Source organism: Gopherus flavomarginatus, chromosome 5, assembly GCF_025201925.1.
Source record: "Gopherus flavomarginatus isolate rGopFla2 chromosome 5, rGopFla2.mat.asm, whole genome shotgun sequence".
Classification (NCBI taxonomy): Eukaryota; Metazoa; Chordata; order Testudines; family Testudinidae; genus Gopherus; species Gopherus flavomarginatus.
The window spans coordinates 55,084,584-55,102,572 of record NC_066621.1 but is presented as its reverse complement, the minus strand read 5'-3'; the positions used below and the strand labels follow the sequence as shown (position 1 = coordinate 55,102,572).

The 17,989-nt window shown below is 40.8% G+C and overlaps 1 protein-coding gene across 3 annotated transcripts in view; it reads left to right on the top strand.

The window, feature by feature from the left end:
• The window catches only part of NUCB2 (nucleobindin 2), a 56,536-nt gene extending 38,989 nt beyond the window's left edge, over positions 1 to 17,547 (top strand). For 2 of the 3 annotated variants that reach the window (XM_050955822.1, XM_050955823.1), the window contains 5 exons: positions 673 to 765; positions 1,898 to 1,987; positions 2,534 to 2,704; positions 3,046 to 3,127; positions 13,329 to 17,547. In XM_050955822.1, coding sequence (XP_050811779.1) covers positions 673 to 765; positions 1,898 to 1,987; positions 2,534 to 2,704; positions 3,046 to 3,127; positions 13,329 to 13,450 — 558 coding nt within the window. In that variant the 3' untranslated portion in view covers positions 13,451 to 17,547. Of the gene's footprint in view, positions 1 to 672; positions 766 to 1,897; positions 1,988 to 2,533; positions 2,705 to 3,045; positions 3,136 to 13,328 lie in introns of those variants that run through there. The other variant, XM_050955824.1, reaches the window with a different exon arrangement.
• The last annotated feature ends 442 nt before the right edge of the window (positions 17,548 to 17,989 follow it).

Here is a 17,989-nt window from a genome sequence, read left to right as displayed (position 1 = left end):
GTAGCCTCCTCTTCTATACCAGTGGGGCTCCCAGTGGGAAGAGAGGCAGTCTTTTAGATGGGTGTTTGCCAGCTACTTATGGTTTTGTAAGTTAAAACCATAATCTGAAAAATCCACTCCAAAAACTACAGGTAGCCAGTGCAGATCAAGGAGTACAGAACAACAATACACACAAAAAGAGGCACCACTTAACAAATGGACACTAGGTTCAGCACCAGATTTACATCCAGGTCCTGCAATTGACCTATTATGGTCCCACCTCGTGCCCACATGGGGTTCGATTGAAGTCAGTTGGGCTCCTCACCTGCACTAAGGCAATCATAGAATCAGGGTCTAGATTTCCATGTGAATTTAAAATATAATCCTGTGTAGAGGACATTACAGTAGTCAACTTGAATTAACAACTGGCTTCATACCATTGAAAAGCTCACTTTCTGCTTAAAATTATGCTAAAATAAATTATTTCTTTACTGCGAACAATCATTTCCCTTCAGATTTACTGTTCAGTCAAAAGTACCTCAACTAAATGTAATGCAAAAGCATATCAGTATCAGGGCTGGTTCACATTGGTGAAGCTTTCTTTTTAAGCAACATTTTACATCGTCTCAAATGTGCTCTATTCTGAGTAAGCAGTCCTTTCTTTCAGCTAATGTTTACTACATTTATTTTCAGCTGGAGAAAGTATATGATCCCAAAAATGAAGAGGATGATATGGTGGAAATGGAAGAAGAAAGGCTAAGAATGAGAGAGCATGTTATGAATGAGGTGTGGTCTGAAGGTTAACAGAGTTGGCCAAATCCTGCTCTGTTGTACCTGTGCAATCCTACTGAAGTCAGCGAGGTTGCCCAGGTACAGCAGAGGGAAATTTTGCCCATTTTACTCCATACTGCTTCACAGGCATACAATTAATTCAAAGCATACTATGCTGCAATCTCTTGTCCTCACTCAGAAAAGATGCTGGATAGATAAAATTGCTTGGTAAAGTCCATGTTCCTGTTTCCTGAGTTCCAGAATAATCATGTTGTGGAACAGGCCTGAAGATCTCTACAGATGTCCCAGGAGCCACAGATATTACCTGTGAATCCTGGAGCATGGAGTAGAACAGGGCTGGCCTCTGTGTTGTTCCCTTAGCCTGCCTTATACGTCTGTCAGAACAGCTCCAAGCTGAACAATTTTGTCAGTGTTTTCTTGCCTGTATCCAGCCCTCCCCCCACTTCACAAGGAGTCTGACAGAAACGTATGCCAACATTCATTCTTGCAGATATTTCCCAGGGGTGTTGGGAAGGGATGATGCTCTATAGAGCTGGTGTCCTCCAGCAACAGCACTTCTATACCCAGCTGTTCTCCCTAAAGCATGAGGAGTGCATTGAGGTTGTGCTTCTATTAGTCAGAGGGAGGCCCTGAAGGAGGGATACTGGGACAGTTTAACTGGTTACCTGCTGCTTTAATTCCCTCCTACTAAAGTGGAAGGATAGGATAGATCACAGTTATTAGCAGCAAGTTTTCAGTCAGCTTTTAGTGTGAGCTTCTTTTGGAGTTGAAAGGCCAAGAGAACTAAATCCTAGATATCGAGATTATAGATGTATTAGAAATCCTGGCTTGCAGTTGGGACAGCTCAGAAACACAAGACTGTGATCAACCTAATCCTGCATTAATGTCTTAGTGAGACATTCCAGTGAGAGAGACAGTAGTAGAGCAAGCATTTGGAAAGGAAAGCAGAATCAAAACCAATTGAAAAAAGTTGCAGTTTTGCACTTGAAATTGAAAGTAGGTCTGGTTTAAGATGAAAAAACAATAACACGATTAGATTAAGTTGCTTTATAAATGTAGGTTCATCCCGCTCAAAGTCTCTTGTATTGGTCAAAGATGTGTTACATTTTGTTTTTGTTTTTACTAGATTGACGTCAACAAGGACCGGTTAGTAACTTTACACGAGTTCCTGAAAGCTACAGAGAAAAAAGAATTTTTGGAGCCAGATAGCTGGGAGGTAATAATAGCATGTTCCAGGTGGAACATACTGTACTGTTACTATCAGTCTAATCAGGAAACTAAGCGTCATGTTTGTCTCTGACTTTTCAATTTTCCTCCTCCTTGGTATGTGCCTATGTGCCATGGTTAGAGGCATTAGCTAAATAAAACATCTAGGTATTTAAGAACATAAATTGAATAGGTCTTGTGTCCTCATGTGGATTATCTGAAAGCCTGTTGCTTGCACAGGCCTTTGAAACAGAAAAACATTTTGGCTATGGATTTCCTTGACTGAAGGACAGAGTTCAATTAGAAGCAGAAGTGATTTTTTTCACCTCATCCCACATTTTGAGCAAGATTCAAACCATTTCCTCATAAGTAGAAGTGAGGAATTCCTTCACAGTACAATATATTTTTGGAAGTATCAAACCAACATTTTCTGTACTGGTGAATTTTAGAATCCAGCTCATAGCCATAGCATTGTGAAGATTACTAATTTCCTTTTGCAAATTGTATTTTTATTATTCCTGTGTGAAGGTTCTTAGTTCTCTACGTTTTCTTGCAGACATTGGATCAACAGCAGGTCTTCACCGAAGAGGAGCTGAAGGAATTTGAAACGCATATTTTGCAGCAGGAAAATGAACTCCTGAAGAAGGCAGAAGATCTTCAACAACAGAAGGAAGAGCTACAGAAACAGCATGACCAGCTTCAGGCTCAGAAACAGGAACTTCAGCAGGTGCTGTCATTGTAATAGGAGGATTCCTCCCATTTGCTGAGCCTTTTGCTGAATTTCCAAATGGCAAAGCGGTGTTACTTCTGGAGTCATTGTCCCTTTAGGTAGTGTATGAGCCATGAGGGCTGCAGATGAATTTTAAACTCATTTTTCCTGCAACAGGGTACAACCTATAACTCCAGATTATACCAGTGAAGCTGAACTCTGTATGTTTCCACTGGTGAAGATCATATGTAATGAGTGTACATACTGTCAAAAGCATTGAATTATGCAAGGTGAAAGGAAGCTGATGCTGCTGAGTTCTCAGACCCCTCTTGTTTTCCCCCCCGGGTCGTACCCATCAGGTTGTACAACAGATGGAACAGAGGAAGCTACAGCAAGGAAGTCCTCTATCAGGACCAGCTGGGGAACTGCAATTCCAGCCACGTATGTAGATTATATTACATTATATTATGGACAAACTTTGAAATCTAAGATCCCATTTCAAAAGTGGTTTAAAAGCTCCTGTCTCTCTGGTAAAATTGTAAGTATAACTTGTCTGCAGTGATCCATTTTAGGGAAAATTGCTGAGCTTCTTTAACCTAAGGGGAAAGTATTGAAGTTTTCTAAAGTAACCTGGAGGTCTAAGTACATTATTAAAATATCACTAAACCCAATGAGATTAAATAATAACCTCCCTGGAAAAGCCAGAGTTCATTTTTGCAGAGTTTCTGAGGCATGACATGGTCATAGAGACACGATTTGCCTCATTTCAGAGTGAGCAGTGTTGTGGCCTTTCAGTCCCCCGAGATGTCCTGAGATCTAGGAGATCCAGAGTCTCAGAGTATCCAAAGAAAGCTGGGGCATTCACAGGGAGCCAGCCTCTGTTTGTTATTTTTGGGTCTCCCTGTGCCACAAAGAACCTTGGTGCTAATGCCTCACCCTATGCCCTGAATGAGTTTGCTAATACCGAGTGGGAATCTGCAGGAACTAATGCTGTTCTTACCTCCCTGTATCCTCCAGAAGGGAGCAAACCCTGATCCCTGACCTTGTAGTTATTCTTTCCCATGGGTATTTCCTCATGGATTTGCTGGGTGGATGTTTGTTTACAATAGTTACAAGGTACCTTTCACTTTCAGCCAACTGCTGAAGATGTCTTCATTGAGTGGCTATCCCCATATCATGTACCACCAAATAGCTGGCAAAAATATGTATGCAGAGGAGAGGTTTCAGTGCTTGATTTTTTATTTACCCAGTGAAGTGAACAAGTTTTGATCATCTTTTCCTGTTAGAAGAGCTTTTATCCATTTGATCTTCCAGCCGAACACCTTCCCTTTTGAAATCCAGATGGCTGTACGTCAGCGGTTCTCAAACTGTGGGTCAGGACACCAAAGTGGGTCACAACCCTATTTTAATGGGGTTGCCAGGGAAGGCATTAGACTTGTTGGGGCCCTGGATAGGGAGGCCAAAGCCTGAGTCCCCCTGCCTGGGGCCAGAGGCGAAAGTCTTCAGCCCAGGGCAGTGGGGCTTAGGATTCAGTCCCCCAGCCTGGGGTCATGTAGTAATTTTTATTGTCTGAAGCGGTCATGGTGCAATGAAGTTTGAGAACCTCTGCCATAGGTTACTGGGATCCCCCATGCAAAGGAACATGTCTGGGACACCCTCTGCTTCCTTCTTCCACACACCTCTAGGTTCCCAACCCGTCTCTGCATATCCACAACTCTTCCCTGGCTGCCTTCTGAAAGTTTATGACCTTCCCATTGTGTGGCCTCTTGGGAACAATGATACTCATCAAAAGCATTGAATTTGTGAAGTGCTTTGAGATCAATGATGACAAGCACTATGTAAGAGAATGATTGTGCTTCTGCCCAGCCTCAAACTGACCAGGAAGCTAGAGGATGGATCTGATGCACAATTTTCCAAAAAGGAAACAGTGCTTAGGAAATTTAATCTCTACTGCAGCTCATTGCTGTGCGAATCAGATGAGACTGCTCAGGGCAGGATGTACATGAGATGCAAAACCCTCCAAAATGTGACCAAGTGGGTGTACAGGTCAACTACTCAATCTCCACACCACATGTGTCAGGAAGGGTGTTCTTCCAGCTGGAGAAACAAGACAAGGGTGTTAAATTACTTGTCTGAAGCCACACAGTAAACCAAATGGATGAGCAAATGCATTAAAACTGGGAATAGAACTCAGGCATCCTGGCTCCCTGGCCTGTGCTCAGTTCACTAGACCTGCTTGTTTCTCTGCCTTTATTAATTTAGTAAAGACAAGTGTAAAGTATTTCACTTAGGACAGGGAAAAAAATCAAATGCACAACTACAAAATGGAGAATAACTGTTTAGATAGTAGTACTGCTGAAAAGGAGGGGAGGGTTATTGGGGATCACAAATTAAATATGAGCCAACAATGGGATGCAGTTTTGAAAATGGCTCTTACTGTGGGGTGTATGAACAGGAGTGTCATTAGACACAGGAGGTAATTGTCTTGGTCTACTCAGCACTGGTGAGGTCTCAGATGGTGTACTGTGTCCAGTTCTGGGTACTACACTTTAAGATGCAGACAAATGGGAGAGAGTCCAGAGGAGAAAAAATATATATAAAAAGTTTAGAAAACCTGACCTATGAGGAAATATTTAAAAAACATTGGGCATGTGTAGTCTTGAGAAAAAGACTGAGGGAGGAACCTGATAACAGTCTTCAAATGTGTTACGGGCTGTTATGAAGAGGAGGGTAATCAATTGTTCTCCATGTCCATTGAAGGTAGGACAAGAAGTGATTAGCTTAATCTGCAGCAAGGGAGATTTAGGTTACATATTAGGAAAAACTTTCCACATACCTCACACACTTTTATTCCTGAGTGGGACTGAAGTTAACCTGGCTTTGTTAACGTTTGTGTTTGAGCACCACTGTGTCAGTATGGCACATGCAGCGTGTGGCACGTATCTCATCTACACAGCCTTGGCCTGGGTCCTGACAACTCTCTGAATAGCAACTGTTCTCTGATTAACTGCTGCTGCAGGGTTAACAGACGCTCAAAACTTCTTCACTCCCAAGTTAGTGATTACAGTTCACTCTTAAATACCCTGCAGTTCAATTGTTAAGCCAATCAATTCTGTAACTAAAACTCAGGCATAACTTTAGGCTCATCCTGATCCCTGAACTTCTGAAAGGAATAACAGATTGTTGGGTTTAGTGAACAGGTTGCTGTGTGGTGTTGGTGGCCTGTGATATACAGGAGATAAGATAAGATGATCTAGTGGTCTTCCCCATCTATGGCTCTGAAGATGACAAAACCCTGTATTTAGGAAAGTAATTCTGAAAAACATTCCATGCTGTACTGAATTCTTAACTGTCAGTTTGCTGTTCATGCCAGCACAGTTAACCATGTTTTTCATCAGAGCCTGGTTCCCAGTGTTGTCACACTCTTTTCCACTTTCATGTCATTCACTCTAAATGAGAAGTCTGACTTCTTTTCATATCATATAAACAGGGAAAAAAAAGGAGTAGAACAGGTGCTCTGCGTAATTTATGCAAATACCTATAATAAATGAGTTTTGTGGCAACTTTTCATTGTCCAGTTTTCCAGTGAAAGTCTCCCTGGTCTGGGTTATGCAATCTGATTATCCATTGACAGGGTAAATAAAGATCAAACAATGTGAAAACATTCTGTCCAGTAGCTGCAATAGAATCATAGAACTGGAAGGGACCTTGAGAGGTTATCTGGTCCAGTGCCCTGCCCTCATGGCAGGACTAAGTATTATCTAGACCATTCCTGACAGGTGTTTGTCTAACCCAGGGGTTCACAAACTGGGGGTCAGGACCCCTCATGGGGCCATGATGTTATTACATGGGAGGTTGCGAGCTGTCAGCCTCCACCCCAAACCTCACTTTGCCTCCAGCATTTATAATGGTGTTAAATATATGAAAATGTTTTTAATGTGTGGTGGGTGGGGGTGTCACACTCAGAGGCTTGCTGTGTGAAAGGAGTCACCAGTACAAAAGTCTGAGAACCCCTGATCTAACCTGCTCTAAAAAACATCCAATGATGGAGATTCCACAACCTCCCTAGGCAATTTATTCTAGTGCTTAACCACCCTGAGCATTAGGAATTTTTTCCTAATGTCCAACCTAAACCTCTCTTGCTGCAATTTAAGCCCATTGTTTCTTGTCTTATCCTCAGAGGTTAGGAAGAACAAATTTTCTACTCCTCCTTGTAACAACCTTTTATGTTCTTGAAAACTGTTATATCCCCTCTCAGTCTTCTCTTCTCCAGACTAAACAAACCCATTTTTTTCAATCTTCCCTCATAGGTCATGTTTTCTAGACCTTTAATAATTTTTGTTGCTCTTCTCTGGACTTTCTACAATTTGTCCACATATTTCCTGAAATGTGGCACCCAGAACCGGACACAATCCTCCAGTTGAGGCCTAATCAGTGTGGAGTAGAGTGGAAGTATTACTTCTCGTGTCTTGCTTACAACACTCCTGCTAATACATCCCAGAATGATGTTTGCTTTTTTTGCAACAGCGTTACACTGTTGATTTATATTTAGGTTATGGTCCACTATGACCCCCAGATCCCTTTCCACAGTACTCCTTCCTAAGCAGTCATTTCCCATTATGTGTGTGTGCAACTGATTGTTCCTTCCTAAATGGAGTACTTTGCATTTGTCCTTACTGAATTTCATCCTATTTACTTCAGACCATTTTTCCAGATCATTTTGAATTTTAATCCTATTCTCTAAAGCACTTGCAAGACCTCCCATCTTAGTATCATCTGCAAATTTTATAAGTGTACTCTCTATGCCATTATCTAAATCATTGATGAAGATATTGAACAGAACCGGACCCAGAACTGATCCCTGTGGAACCCACTCGTTATGTCCTTCCAGCATGACTGAACCACTGATAACTAGTATCTGGAAACGGTTTTCCAACCAGTGTTGCACCCACCTTATAGTAGCTCCATCTAGGTTGCATTTCCGTAGTTTGTTTATGAGAAGGTCATGTGAGACGGTATCAAAAGCCTTACTAAAGTCAAGATATACCATGTCTACCACTTCTCTCATCCACAAGGCTTGTTACCCTGTCAAAGAAGGTTGTCAGGTTGGTTTGACACACTTTGTTCTTGACAAATCCATGCTGATTGTTACTTATCAGCTTATTATCTTCTAGATGTTTGCAAATTGTTTGCTTCACTATTTGCTCCATTATCGTTCCGGGTACAGAAGTTAAACTGACATAGGTGACATTTTGTCTTCAATCACTGTGTTTCCACACACAATATTCTCTGTATAGTTCTGTTCACTGTCACTTATCCTGATTATCCATAAAATTAGGAACATTTGCTCCATAAACAGGGAATTCTCATTCACCCTTGTGAGAAGAGCAGGGACAAAAGTAGAGTTGAGGTGGAGAAAAGGTGGTGTTTCTGAACGTCTGGAAAAATCCAGAATAACTCCACTAATTTCATTGGAGTTAGTTTAACTGATCAAAATATGGGCTAAACAGGTTACACAATCTCACAAATTTGTAGAAAGCGTAGAACCCCACCCCCGCACTTTTGTGAAAGTGAAGGGTCTAGTTAAAGATGCCGCTGGCAATTAGAAAAGTGATACCCCTAGGTCTTGCTGATGCTGGTACCATTACTAGGATAAGTACAAACCATTTACACCAAGTTTCTCATATGTTTTTGGCATAAAACACATTTCCTTCAAAAATCAATTACAATTATTTTAAACGCTTACTGGAGTTTGTGTCCCCCCAATGTTTGTTCATCAAGTTAATGTGGTGAAAACTAAAGTAGCCAGTGCATTTTATCTGCCAAAGCCTTGGCTCTCAACAAGAGGAAACGAGAAAAAAAAGAAGAACTGATTACTGTCCTAAAGTTTCCAACCAACTATGATAAGTGACGTTATTCAAGGGAAGGTGAAGAGATAGTGAGTTCACAGATTGTGGACACGCTAGGGAGTAAAGGTCAGTCAGGAGTTCACATTTTCAAAAAAATGACTACACGTCTGTTTATGGATCGAAGGTTCACTTTACCCTTGTTAATGTGACACATTTCAAAAAGGGCAAATTAATGTAATCTCCAAAGAATCAAGATGATGATAAACAACGTAATGGACAGAATGTTTGAGAGGGAAACAAATGTATGTGGAAATAGATAGTAATTCAACAGGAAATTCTACGTCATAACATGTTTATAGTGTAATTTAGATACTCTCATCCTTGCGATTGTGTGTGTGTGTGTGTGTGTATGCTGTTGCTCCAGTACATGAATAATGGATTCAATTTGCATAAACTAGGTCATGGAGACTTTTGCTATCAAATCAGACATTTGAAAGGGGTAGTAAGGGTATCGGGATCCTGACAATGGTAGCCAGAGCAGGGTCAGACCAGAGTCAGAGTAGCAGAAGAGTTCACAGTCAAGTTCCAGGCCAGGGTCGATATTAAGGATCAGAGTCAGAGTTAGGTTTCAGGGTCCAGGTCAGGAGGCAAAGTCTAAATCAAGCCAAGGCCACAGAACAGGGTGCAGGAATGGCTGTGGCAACTACAGGAGATCTACATTGTTGCCTGGACATTTCTTGGAATGGCCCTTGGGTTTATATAGGTGGGGAACCATGAGGTAGCACTTCCCATGGGTCTGTGTCCACAGTAGGTCATGGGTAGTAAAGGACAAGCTAATCATAGCTGCTGCTGGGTGGCTTGCTAGGCCTTGGTTCAAGACACATTAGACCTTACAAAGAGGCCATAAAATCACCTTAGACGGTTTTCCTTTTTTGGTGTGAGGATAAGGAATCATTCTCTTAGGCCAGGACTACACTGAAAAATTAGAGTGACCTAACTATAGTGCTCAGGGATGTGAAAAATGTTGCACTCTGAATGATGTAGTTAGGTTGAAATAGCCCCCTGTGTAGCTGCAGCTAGGTTGACAAAAGAATTCTTCCGTCAACTGAGCTGCAACCTGTCGGAGAGGTGGATTAATGACTTGAATGGAAAAACCTCTTCTGTCAATGTCAGAAGTGTGTACATTATTGCACTGCAGCAGCAGCGTAGCTTTTCCGCTACAGCGGTGGAAGTATAGATGTACCCTTAGGCTATGTCTACACAGGGATAAAAAAAACCCATGTCTGGCATGGGACAGCTGACTCGGGTGTGCTGAAAAAAAGATTGCTGTGTAGATGTTCAGGCTTGGGCCCAAGCTCTGGGACCCCGCAAGTCCAAGCCTGAACATCTACACAGCAATTTTTGGCTGCACAGCACGAGCCCTGTAAGCCCAAGTCAGTTGACCCGGGCTAGCTGCAGCCGTGCCAGCCGTGGCCTTGCCACATGTCTTGTATCCCTGTATAGATGCACCCTTAGTATTCTTCCTTATGAAAATGGAGTACTACAGCAGGGAGACACTTCAAAGACACACACACACAGGTCCCTGTTATTGGTGTATTTTGTCTCTCTTTACAAATGCACTGATTTATTTACAAGCAGAATGAACACGACGTGGCCATTATTTTTCTTTTAAAATCACTTGCTGTATCAATTTAATTTAAAAAAAAAACAACTTAGGGGAATAGTCAGCTTCATACCCACAAAGGAAAAACATGTCTTGTAGGAGAATTTTGATACTGAAATCACTGACAATACCCCATCTTCATAGCTCTGTTTAAAACCCTCTTTTTTTGCTCTACCGTGAGACAGAAACTGAAATGTGGTCCCTTTAATCCTGCATTTGCAGGGAAATGAACTGAATGACCTAACAAATCTTTTTCATCTGTAACTGCAGATTCTTATGATTCTTTCTCGTTCTGCAATCTTGCATGCATGCTTTCTCTCCTCACAGTTAATAGGCTAAAGGAACATTATTTAGATTGTCACTGCTTTTAATTACAGCCTCTTTCTTTTAATCTAGTCCATCCCTGTTACACTCCATTGTCATGACATGTAAGCATTGCTCTACTCAGTTTTGTGCAGCCATTTTCTCATCTCTGCCTATAAAGCCTTTCATGCAAGTATCTCAGATGATATTATAAATACAAGAATATATTGAATTGGAAATAAGGATGTAAGGGCTGTTTACTATTTTAATTTCAAAACCATAAAAATGTAGGGCTGGAAGGGCCATGTAGTCCATCCCCGTGCACAGAGGCAGGACCATGTATACCTAGACCATCGCTGAGAGGTGTTTGTCTAACCTGTTCTTAAAAACCTCCAAGGACGGGGATTCCACAGACTCCCTTGGAAACCTACTCCAGTGTTTAACATTCCTTAGAGTTAGAAAGATTTTCCTAATATGGAACCTAAATCTCCCTAGCAGATTAAGCCAATTACTTCTTGGCCTACCTTCAGTGGGCATGAAGAACAATTGATCACTATCCTCTTGATAACAGTCCTAGCATATGTGAAGACTGGTGTCAGGTTACCTCTCAGTCCTGTGTTCTCCAGACTAAATTTGCCCATTTTTTTTTTATCTTTCTTCACAGGTCAGATTTTCAAAACATTTTATCATTGTATTGTTTTGCTCATCTCTGGACTCCCAGTTGTCCACATCTTTCTTAAAGTGTGCCACCCAGAACTGGATACAGTACTGTATCTGAGGCCTCATCAGTGCTTAGTAGATCAGGACAATTACCTCCCATGTATGATATGACATTCCTGTTAATACATCTCAGAATGATATCCCTTTCTTTCACAACTACATCACACTGTTGGCTCATATGTAATTTCTGATCCACAACAACCCCCAGGTTCTTCTCAGCAGTATTACCACATAGCCAGTTATTCCCCATTTTGTAGTGGTGCATTTGATTTTGCCTTTCTAAGTGAAATATTTTATACTTGCCTTTATTGAATTTCATCTTGTTGATGTCAGACAATCCTCCAATTTGTCAAGGTTCTTTTGAAGTCTAACCCTACCCTCCAAAGAACTTGCAACCCCTCCCAGCTTGGTGTCATCCACATGTTTTATAAGCATATTCCCCACTCCATTACTAGATACATCCTTCCAGTTTGACACTCCCCACTCCATTACTAGATACATCCTCCCAGTTTGACATCCCCACTAGATACATACTCCCAGTTTGACGGTGGACCATTGATAACTACACTTTGAGTATGGGCTTTCAATCAGTTTTGCACATATTTTTTCTAGAGCACATTTCCCTGGTTTGCTTATGAGAACAGCATGAGAGGCTGTGCCAAAAGCCTTACTAAAATCAAGGCGTATCACATCTACAGCTTTCCTACCATCCACTGGGCCAGTAACCCTGTCAAAGAAAAAAATTAAGTTGGTTCGGCATGATTTGTTCTTGACAAATCCATGTTGGATATTCCATATAACCGTATTATCCTCTAGGTGCTTACAAATAGATTGTTAAATAATTTGTTCCAGTATCATTCCAGGAATTGAAGTTAGGCTGACTGGCCTGTAATTTCCCAGGTCCTCTTTTGTTCCCCTTCATAAAGATAGATATTATGTTTGACCTTCATCAGTCCTCTGGGATCCCACCAGTCCTCCGTGAGTTCTCCAAGATAATCACCATCAGTTCTGAGATTGCTTCATCTAGGTCCTTCATCGGGCCCTGCTAACTTAAATATTTATACTAGGGGTCGGCAACCTTTCAGAAGTGCTGTGCCGACTCCTCATTTATTCACTCTAATTTAAGGTTCCGCGTGCCAGTGATACCTCTTAATGTTTTTGGAAGGTCTCTTTCTATAATATAGAACTAAATTATTGTTGTATGTAAAGTAAATAAGGTTTTTAAAATGTTTAAGCAGCTTCATTTAAATTAAATTAAAATGCAGAGCCCCCCGGACCGGAGGCCAGGACCCGGGCAGTGTGAGTGCCACTGAAAATCAGCTCGCGTGCCACATTCGGCACCCGTGCCATAGGTTGCCTACCCCTGATTTATACAAAGAGTCTTTAACCTGTCCTTTTCCTATTGTGGACTGCGTTCTATTTCATGCAAATTCTATGAAATGTCAAGGCACGTAACAGAAAACATTTCTATGGAGACATTAACATTTCAGCGTTGGATGCCTACATCAAAAATGACAACATTTTAAACAAAAATCTGATTTCTATCAAGTGAAGAAAGAGTTGGGTGCATTTGTGCCCTCCACCTTGTCCAATTATCCCCCATGCCTGGTCTTGCAAGATACCTAACAATATGCACTTTGTATCCATGATCAGAATTGGTAACTACCTTTGTTGGTAACTAGCACTGGGCTTCCCTTGATCTGCTAAGCGCAGGTACAGAAGATTTAACCTAGATTAAATTAAGGTAAAATATAACTTTGGAGATTCTGGACCCTGTGTTTAATAAATTCAGATTCTGCTAATATAATCTCTCAGCTCTATAGTACGCTTTTATATTGTTTAAATAAAAAAAGCCTCTCTCTTTATGGGGCAGGGGAAAAGAAGAAAGACCAAAAAAAAAAAAATCCATTGAGAATGGAGCAACTGCTAGGCGGGCCTATAATCTGACGTTTAATACTGTTATGGAACCTAATGGTCATATTAGCAAAATCTAGACCATTTTATTCACAATAAGCACATTGCAGCTACACTTACCTTTCAGGGACTTCTCTAGTTTGGGATCAGTTTGCTTAAAAGATTGACACTGTTTCTTATTTTTGTTTTACAGCTGTGGAACACCAAGTCGGAAATGCACAAAACCATCTGGCAGGTGATCAGCCTTTACCACCAGGGCACATACCAGTTCAAGAAGCAGCCGCCGGAAGTGATCATGTTCAAATTCACCCTTAACCACTTGTGCCTCAACTTTATACAGTCTTTATTATTTGGGGGGGTGGGGTTGGGGTCTTAAACAGAAAGAGTGAAATATGAACTGCCCACTTTCTTCACTTGCTTGTAAAGTCATTGGGAATGTTACAGCTTTACAATTCAAACCCAACTGATGTTTAAATTAGATTAATTTAATCTTCAGTGCATCAGTGAGAAAGATAACAGGCAGATCAATTGCAGGATAAAAGGGAGTGGGGGGTTGGAGGGAAGGAATGGAAGAAATAACAAAAGCAGCATCTCTCCATTTTCTGTAAGCAAATCTCCAACAACTCAGTCCCTGGAGCACAGAAGTCCTTATTACTAATAGTTAAGGATTAATCAGAAATTCGCTTTCTGGAGAAGCGGAGAACTGGGCTAGAGATCCAGCCAATCCTGTTCCATATAGAAACACTTTTCAGAAGCACTAAACTACAGAATTTGGGGAAACTAGGCCCAAGAATGGAGGTCTTCAGTTTCCAGTAGTGCCAACCCTTTTCTCCTTTGAGACCAAATTAAAAAAAAAACCCTGTTCTGATTAATTTCAAGAAATCTGCACTTTTAAAAATGAAACCACAGCAAAGAATTTTAGAACAGTGAATACTTTTCATGTTTACAGATAACTACGAACTTCACTGTAAGCCTTCAAAACAGAATACTGTACTTATGGGGTGTTGATTTGAACCATCCTCATTGTTATGATGAATCCAGTGTAGCAGCTCATCTTGCAGACTGGTATTAAAACTATATTCTTGTCCCTCTTTCTTTCATTATCTTCTAGCTGCTCTCAACATTTTGCATGCTATTAAAATGAGGGGTTTTTTTGGTCGATGAAAAAATATTGTGAGAAATAGAAAAGGACTCGGTCTTTTTCTGTGCATATTATCCTACCTCCTGTGGTAAAACCTTCCTTTCAAAATCCACAGTATGTTTCAAACAACTTTTTTCAGACATGACATTCTGACTGCTAGAGTCTCTCTGGTTTCACATTGTTAGTTCTCATTAGTTTTACAATAATCGGTATAATTTTATGAAATTCCCTGAAACGGACACATGTCATGACTGTATATTTTTGGTATTGGTATCAAACTGGTTTCTTCAAGCTAACCCAAACTTTTACAAGAAATTATTTGATTTACCTGTGAATTTTGCTAAAATGTAGAAAAGATCCATTGCGTATTTCAGACCTAAAGGAAGCATCTTAAAGCCCAAACCCAATTCCTTTAACATGAATGTTTTCCCTTTGTAGAAAGCTGGCTCTGATTTTTTTATATAAACACATCCCTCCCTCCAATCGGGATCAGATTTCCTTCCCATTCTATACAATGTCACTGCATGGAATGGGTCAACTTTTAAATAAATAAAAGTGAGCCTCTGTTCTGGAGAGATGCATGCCAGCATGTATCATAATAACTAGAGAAAGATGGGTATTTGCAAAGCAGTTCAAGCAGTATTTTTTTCACAGAAGAACTTTCAGACATTTGTTTTGTAGCATCTTAGAATTTAGAGATTTAGATGTCCTTCACCCTCCTGCTCATGCAGACTTCTTCCTGCAGGATGGGGCATATTCCCTTTCTCCAATCTAGATTTAAATGATTTATGTTCTTCCTTGGGAAACAATTCCACAAGGTCTAATGGAGCTCGCTTATCAGGATAATTTTTCTGATGATCAGTTCTGATTTCTTTCTTCATTTCATCTTGTTAATTGTATTTAGGCCACAGTTCCTTTCCTCCTTCGTATTGACCCTGTTCAGGCACTGGTAGGTTTCTTTCCACCTCACCTCTTTCATAGTTTGCTCAAGATGTATAACATTTTAAACCTTTCCTCAAATCAATCTATCCAGGTCTTTGGTATTTCCTTGTCACTTTTACGTCAATTTGATTTATTTGTCCAGAGATCAAATTACTTTTCTGCAGTTCCAACTGTTTGCTAGGAATCCCCCCATAAAGGAGGTTCGGGGCAGTTGTAGCGAGGTCCGGTAGAGTCATACTAGCATGAACACAAGAAGGTGGCACTGGGACCCCAGATGTAGCACAGGGCCTTCTCCAGTGGATGGCCCTGTTGTTGGGTTTGTAAGCTGATTCTTGGGAGATAGGAGTTCAGCCACACTGTACAAGAGGAGTCCATGAGGGGAAACTTGGGGAGATTTGCTCTCTCCTCCACATGGGTTTTACCGCAAGAGGGATGATCCGGCCATACATTTGCATAACACCCAGAAAGAAGGAACAGTAATCCTTGTCTGAGGTCCCCAGGCACTGCTGCAATACAAATAATAATAGCTTCTCTTGGTGTTAAGTCTCTGCCATCACAGTTGTTTTCAATCCCCAATAATTCAGTACAATTATATATAATGCAGTACAGATCATCTTTTAAATGCAAAATAAAACTGGATTTGCCACAAATCACACCTGCACCCTATGAGAGACATGCTCCAAGCTTAGTAACTGTTTTACTCAAACATTAGATTCCTCCCCGTCCCCTCCTTTAAGGGTAGAATGATCCAACTCTACATCACTGATCAAATCCTATTCTAAATGCAACATTATTTAGTTATGTTCTGATTGATTATAATAATCAGTGTCTTATTTTTGTGCTTTATGGGAAGATGGGCATTATGTAGGTTTATAGTCATTTATTTTTTATTCCAAACCTTCAAACATCAAAGTATTAATAAAGTACTGTGGTATCTAGGTGCTGAACACAGGCTTTTCCTTACCTTTGTGTCTGCCACAGCTATTGTGACTGCTCTGACACAACGATGCAGGGAAAGCCAGTTTTCATTTGTCACTTCGTTGTGTGTCACCATTTTTCTGCATGCAAAAATCTCTCAACTTTTATACTGCAGCTGCATCACTCTATGCCAACCAGCAGAGTGAGCTCCCAGTAAAGAAGCGCACACTGTCACATCAACTCCTGTGGGTCTACTGTCATTCTGTCGGTTTTCTTTTCATACATTGTTATCAATTTAACCTCTTTAAATAGATTTTTTTTTAAGTGAGATATAGCACATTTTTACAAGAAACAGGCAGACTTTCGATTCTTGGCTCAAATCCAGCTCTAGTCAAAGGTCACCTACTGACAGTTGTCTGGCCTAAAACATTCATGACGTTAATCAACTTGCTAGTGGACAGTTGTCTACGTTGCACAAAAGCCCACCTTAAACTGTTCCCTTCTTTACTGTATGCAAAGAGGTCAAGGAGTGAATGGACGTGGAGACCGAATTTACTCTCAAAAGTTTAGTCTTCAGGTCAGGGTTTGGCATATTAGCAGGGCATGTAGGAAAGCTTGTCCTGTTGCTACCCATGCAGCATCTGTTCCAGAAGCAATTACCAGTGCTCTCAATCTGGCACCCTTCTCCAGTACTAAATTCACTTAAGTATTTTTTTGTAAAAACAGGATGAAAAATGATGCATCGCTGAGTTCTCCTTCTGTCAGGAACCCTCTGCCTTAAAAAGATGTTGTGCAGGGTGCCGGAAATAATGCTTATAAATGCAATGTTTGTAGCTTTAGTTACTTGTAGCATGTTACTTTCATGTCTGCTGTTTCCTGGATGAAACATTTTATTGGGGATGCTTTCTCATGCATGGAAAGATTAACAAGTATTGCCCACTTCAAGCGTGCATCTCAACTGCAGATTTTTGTCACCATGGTACTGATTTCTCAGAAGCCTCTCAAGGTCATAAGTATGAATAAAAATGATGTTTATAGCTAAATAAGGGAACAGAAAGTGATAAATGGGTCTCCTACTAGATTTTCAAAGCTGTACCAGGGACTGAAGTGTCATGGATACCACTACTTTCAGGCTTACTTGGTTTTACTTTGTCTTAAAGGCCATTCAAAGAAAATTTAATGCAACTTGGTTTTAACACAAAATTCCAATACTCTAAAAGATGTAAACATTGAATTTCGCATTTTTATTTTATATTATTGTTGGGGATGGGGGGCAGGGAAAGGGATAGGTTGGTCGATGTTGTAAAAATTCATATTCTCCAGTGCAATATTTGTAGAAAAAAATGTTGTCCCCCTCATCCTTTGTATAGATTAGATTTGAACTGGATTAAATTGAAACAACTCAAAGCAAGATATTTGGTGTTTCCTTTTTACCAAATTGTTCCTATGATATTGGAGTGGATGACAAAGGGGTGATCACTGAGTTAAGTGAAATAATTTGCATGTTATTTGCCTCTTGAAGGAGGCAAGTTAGTCAACAGAAAGCACCTTCACATGATGGTGAGAGTCTGATGTAAAGCCACAACTGCCAGAAAAGTTATAGTAAAGGCTGCAAATCTATTGTTAACATACTCTGGTGTTAGCAGTAGTTCAGCACATACACACTGTGTCTGACCAGCCACTGCATGACAAACTTACTATTCCTAAACAGAGATGAGAGTACCAGTTTTTGTGGGTCAGTTCCTGATCTGCAGAGTGGGGATTAGCCCCCCGACAGCCCCAGAGAGCCAGGGCTGGTTGGGTACATTTCCCAGTCGCTGCCCAAGGGGCACTGACCTGTGGGTGGCTGCACA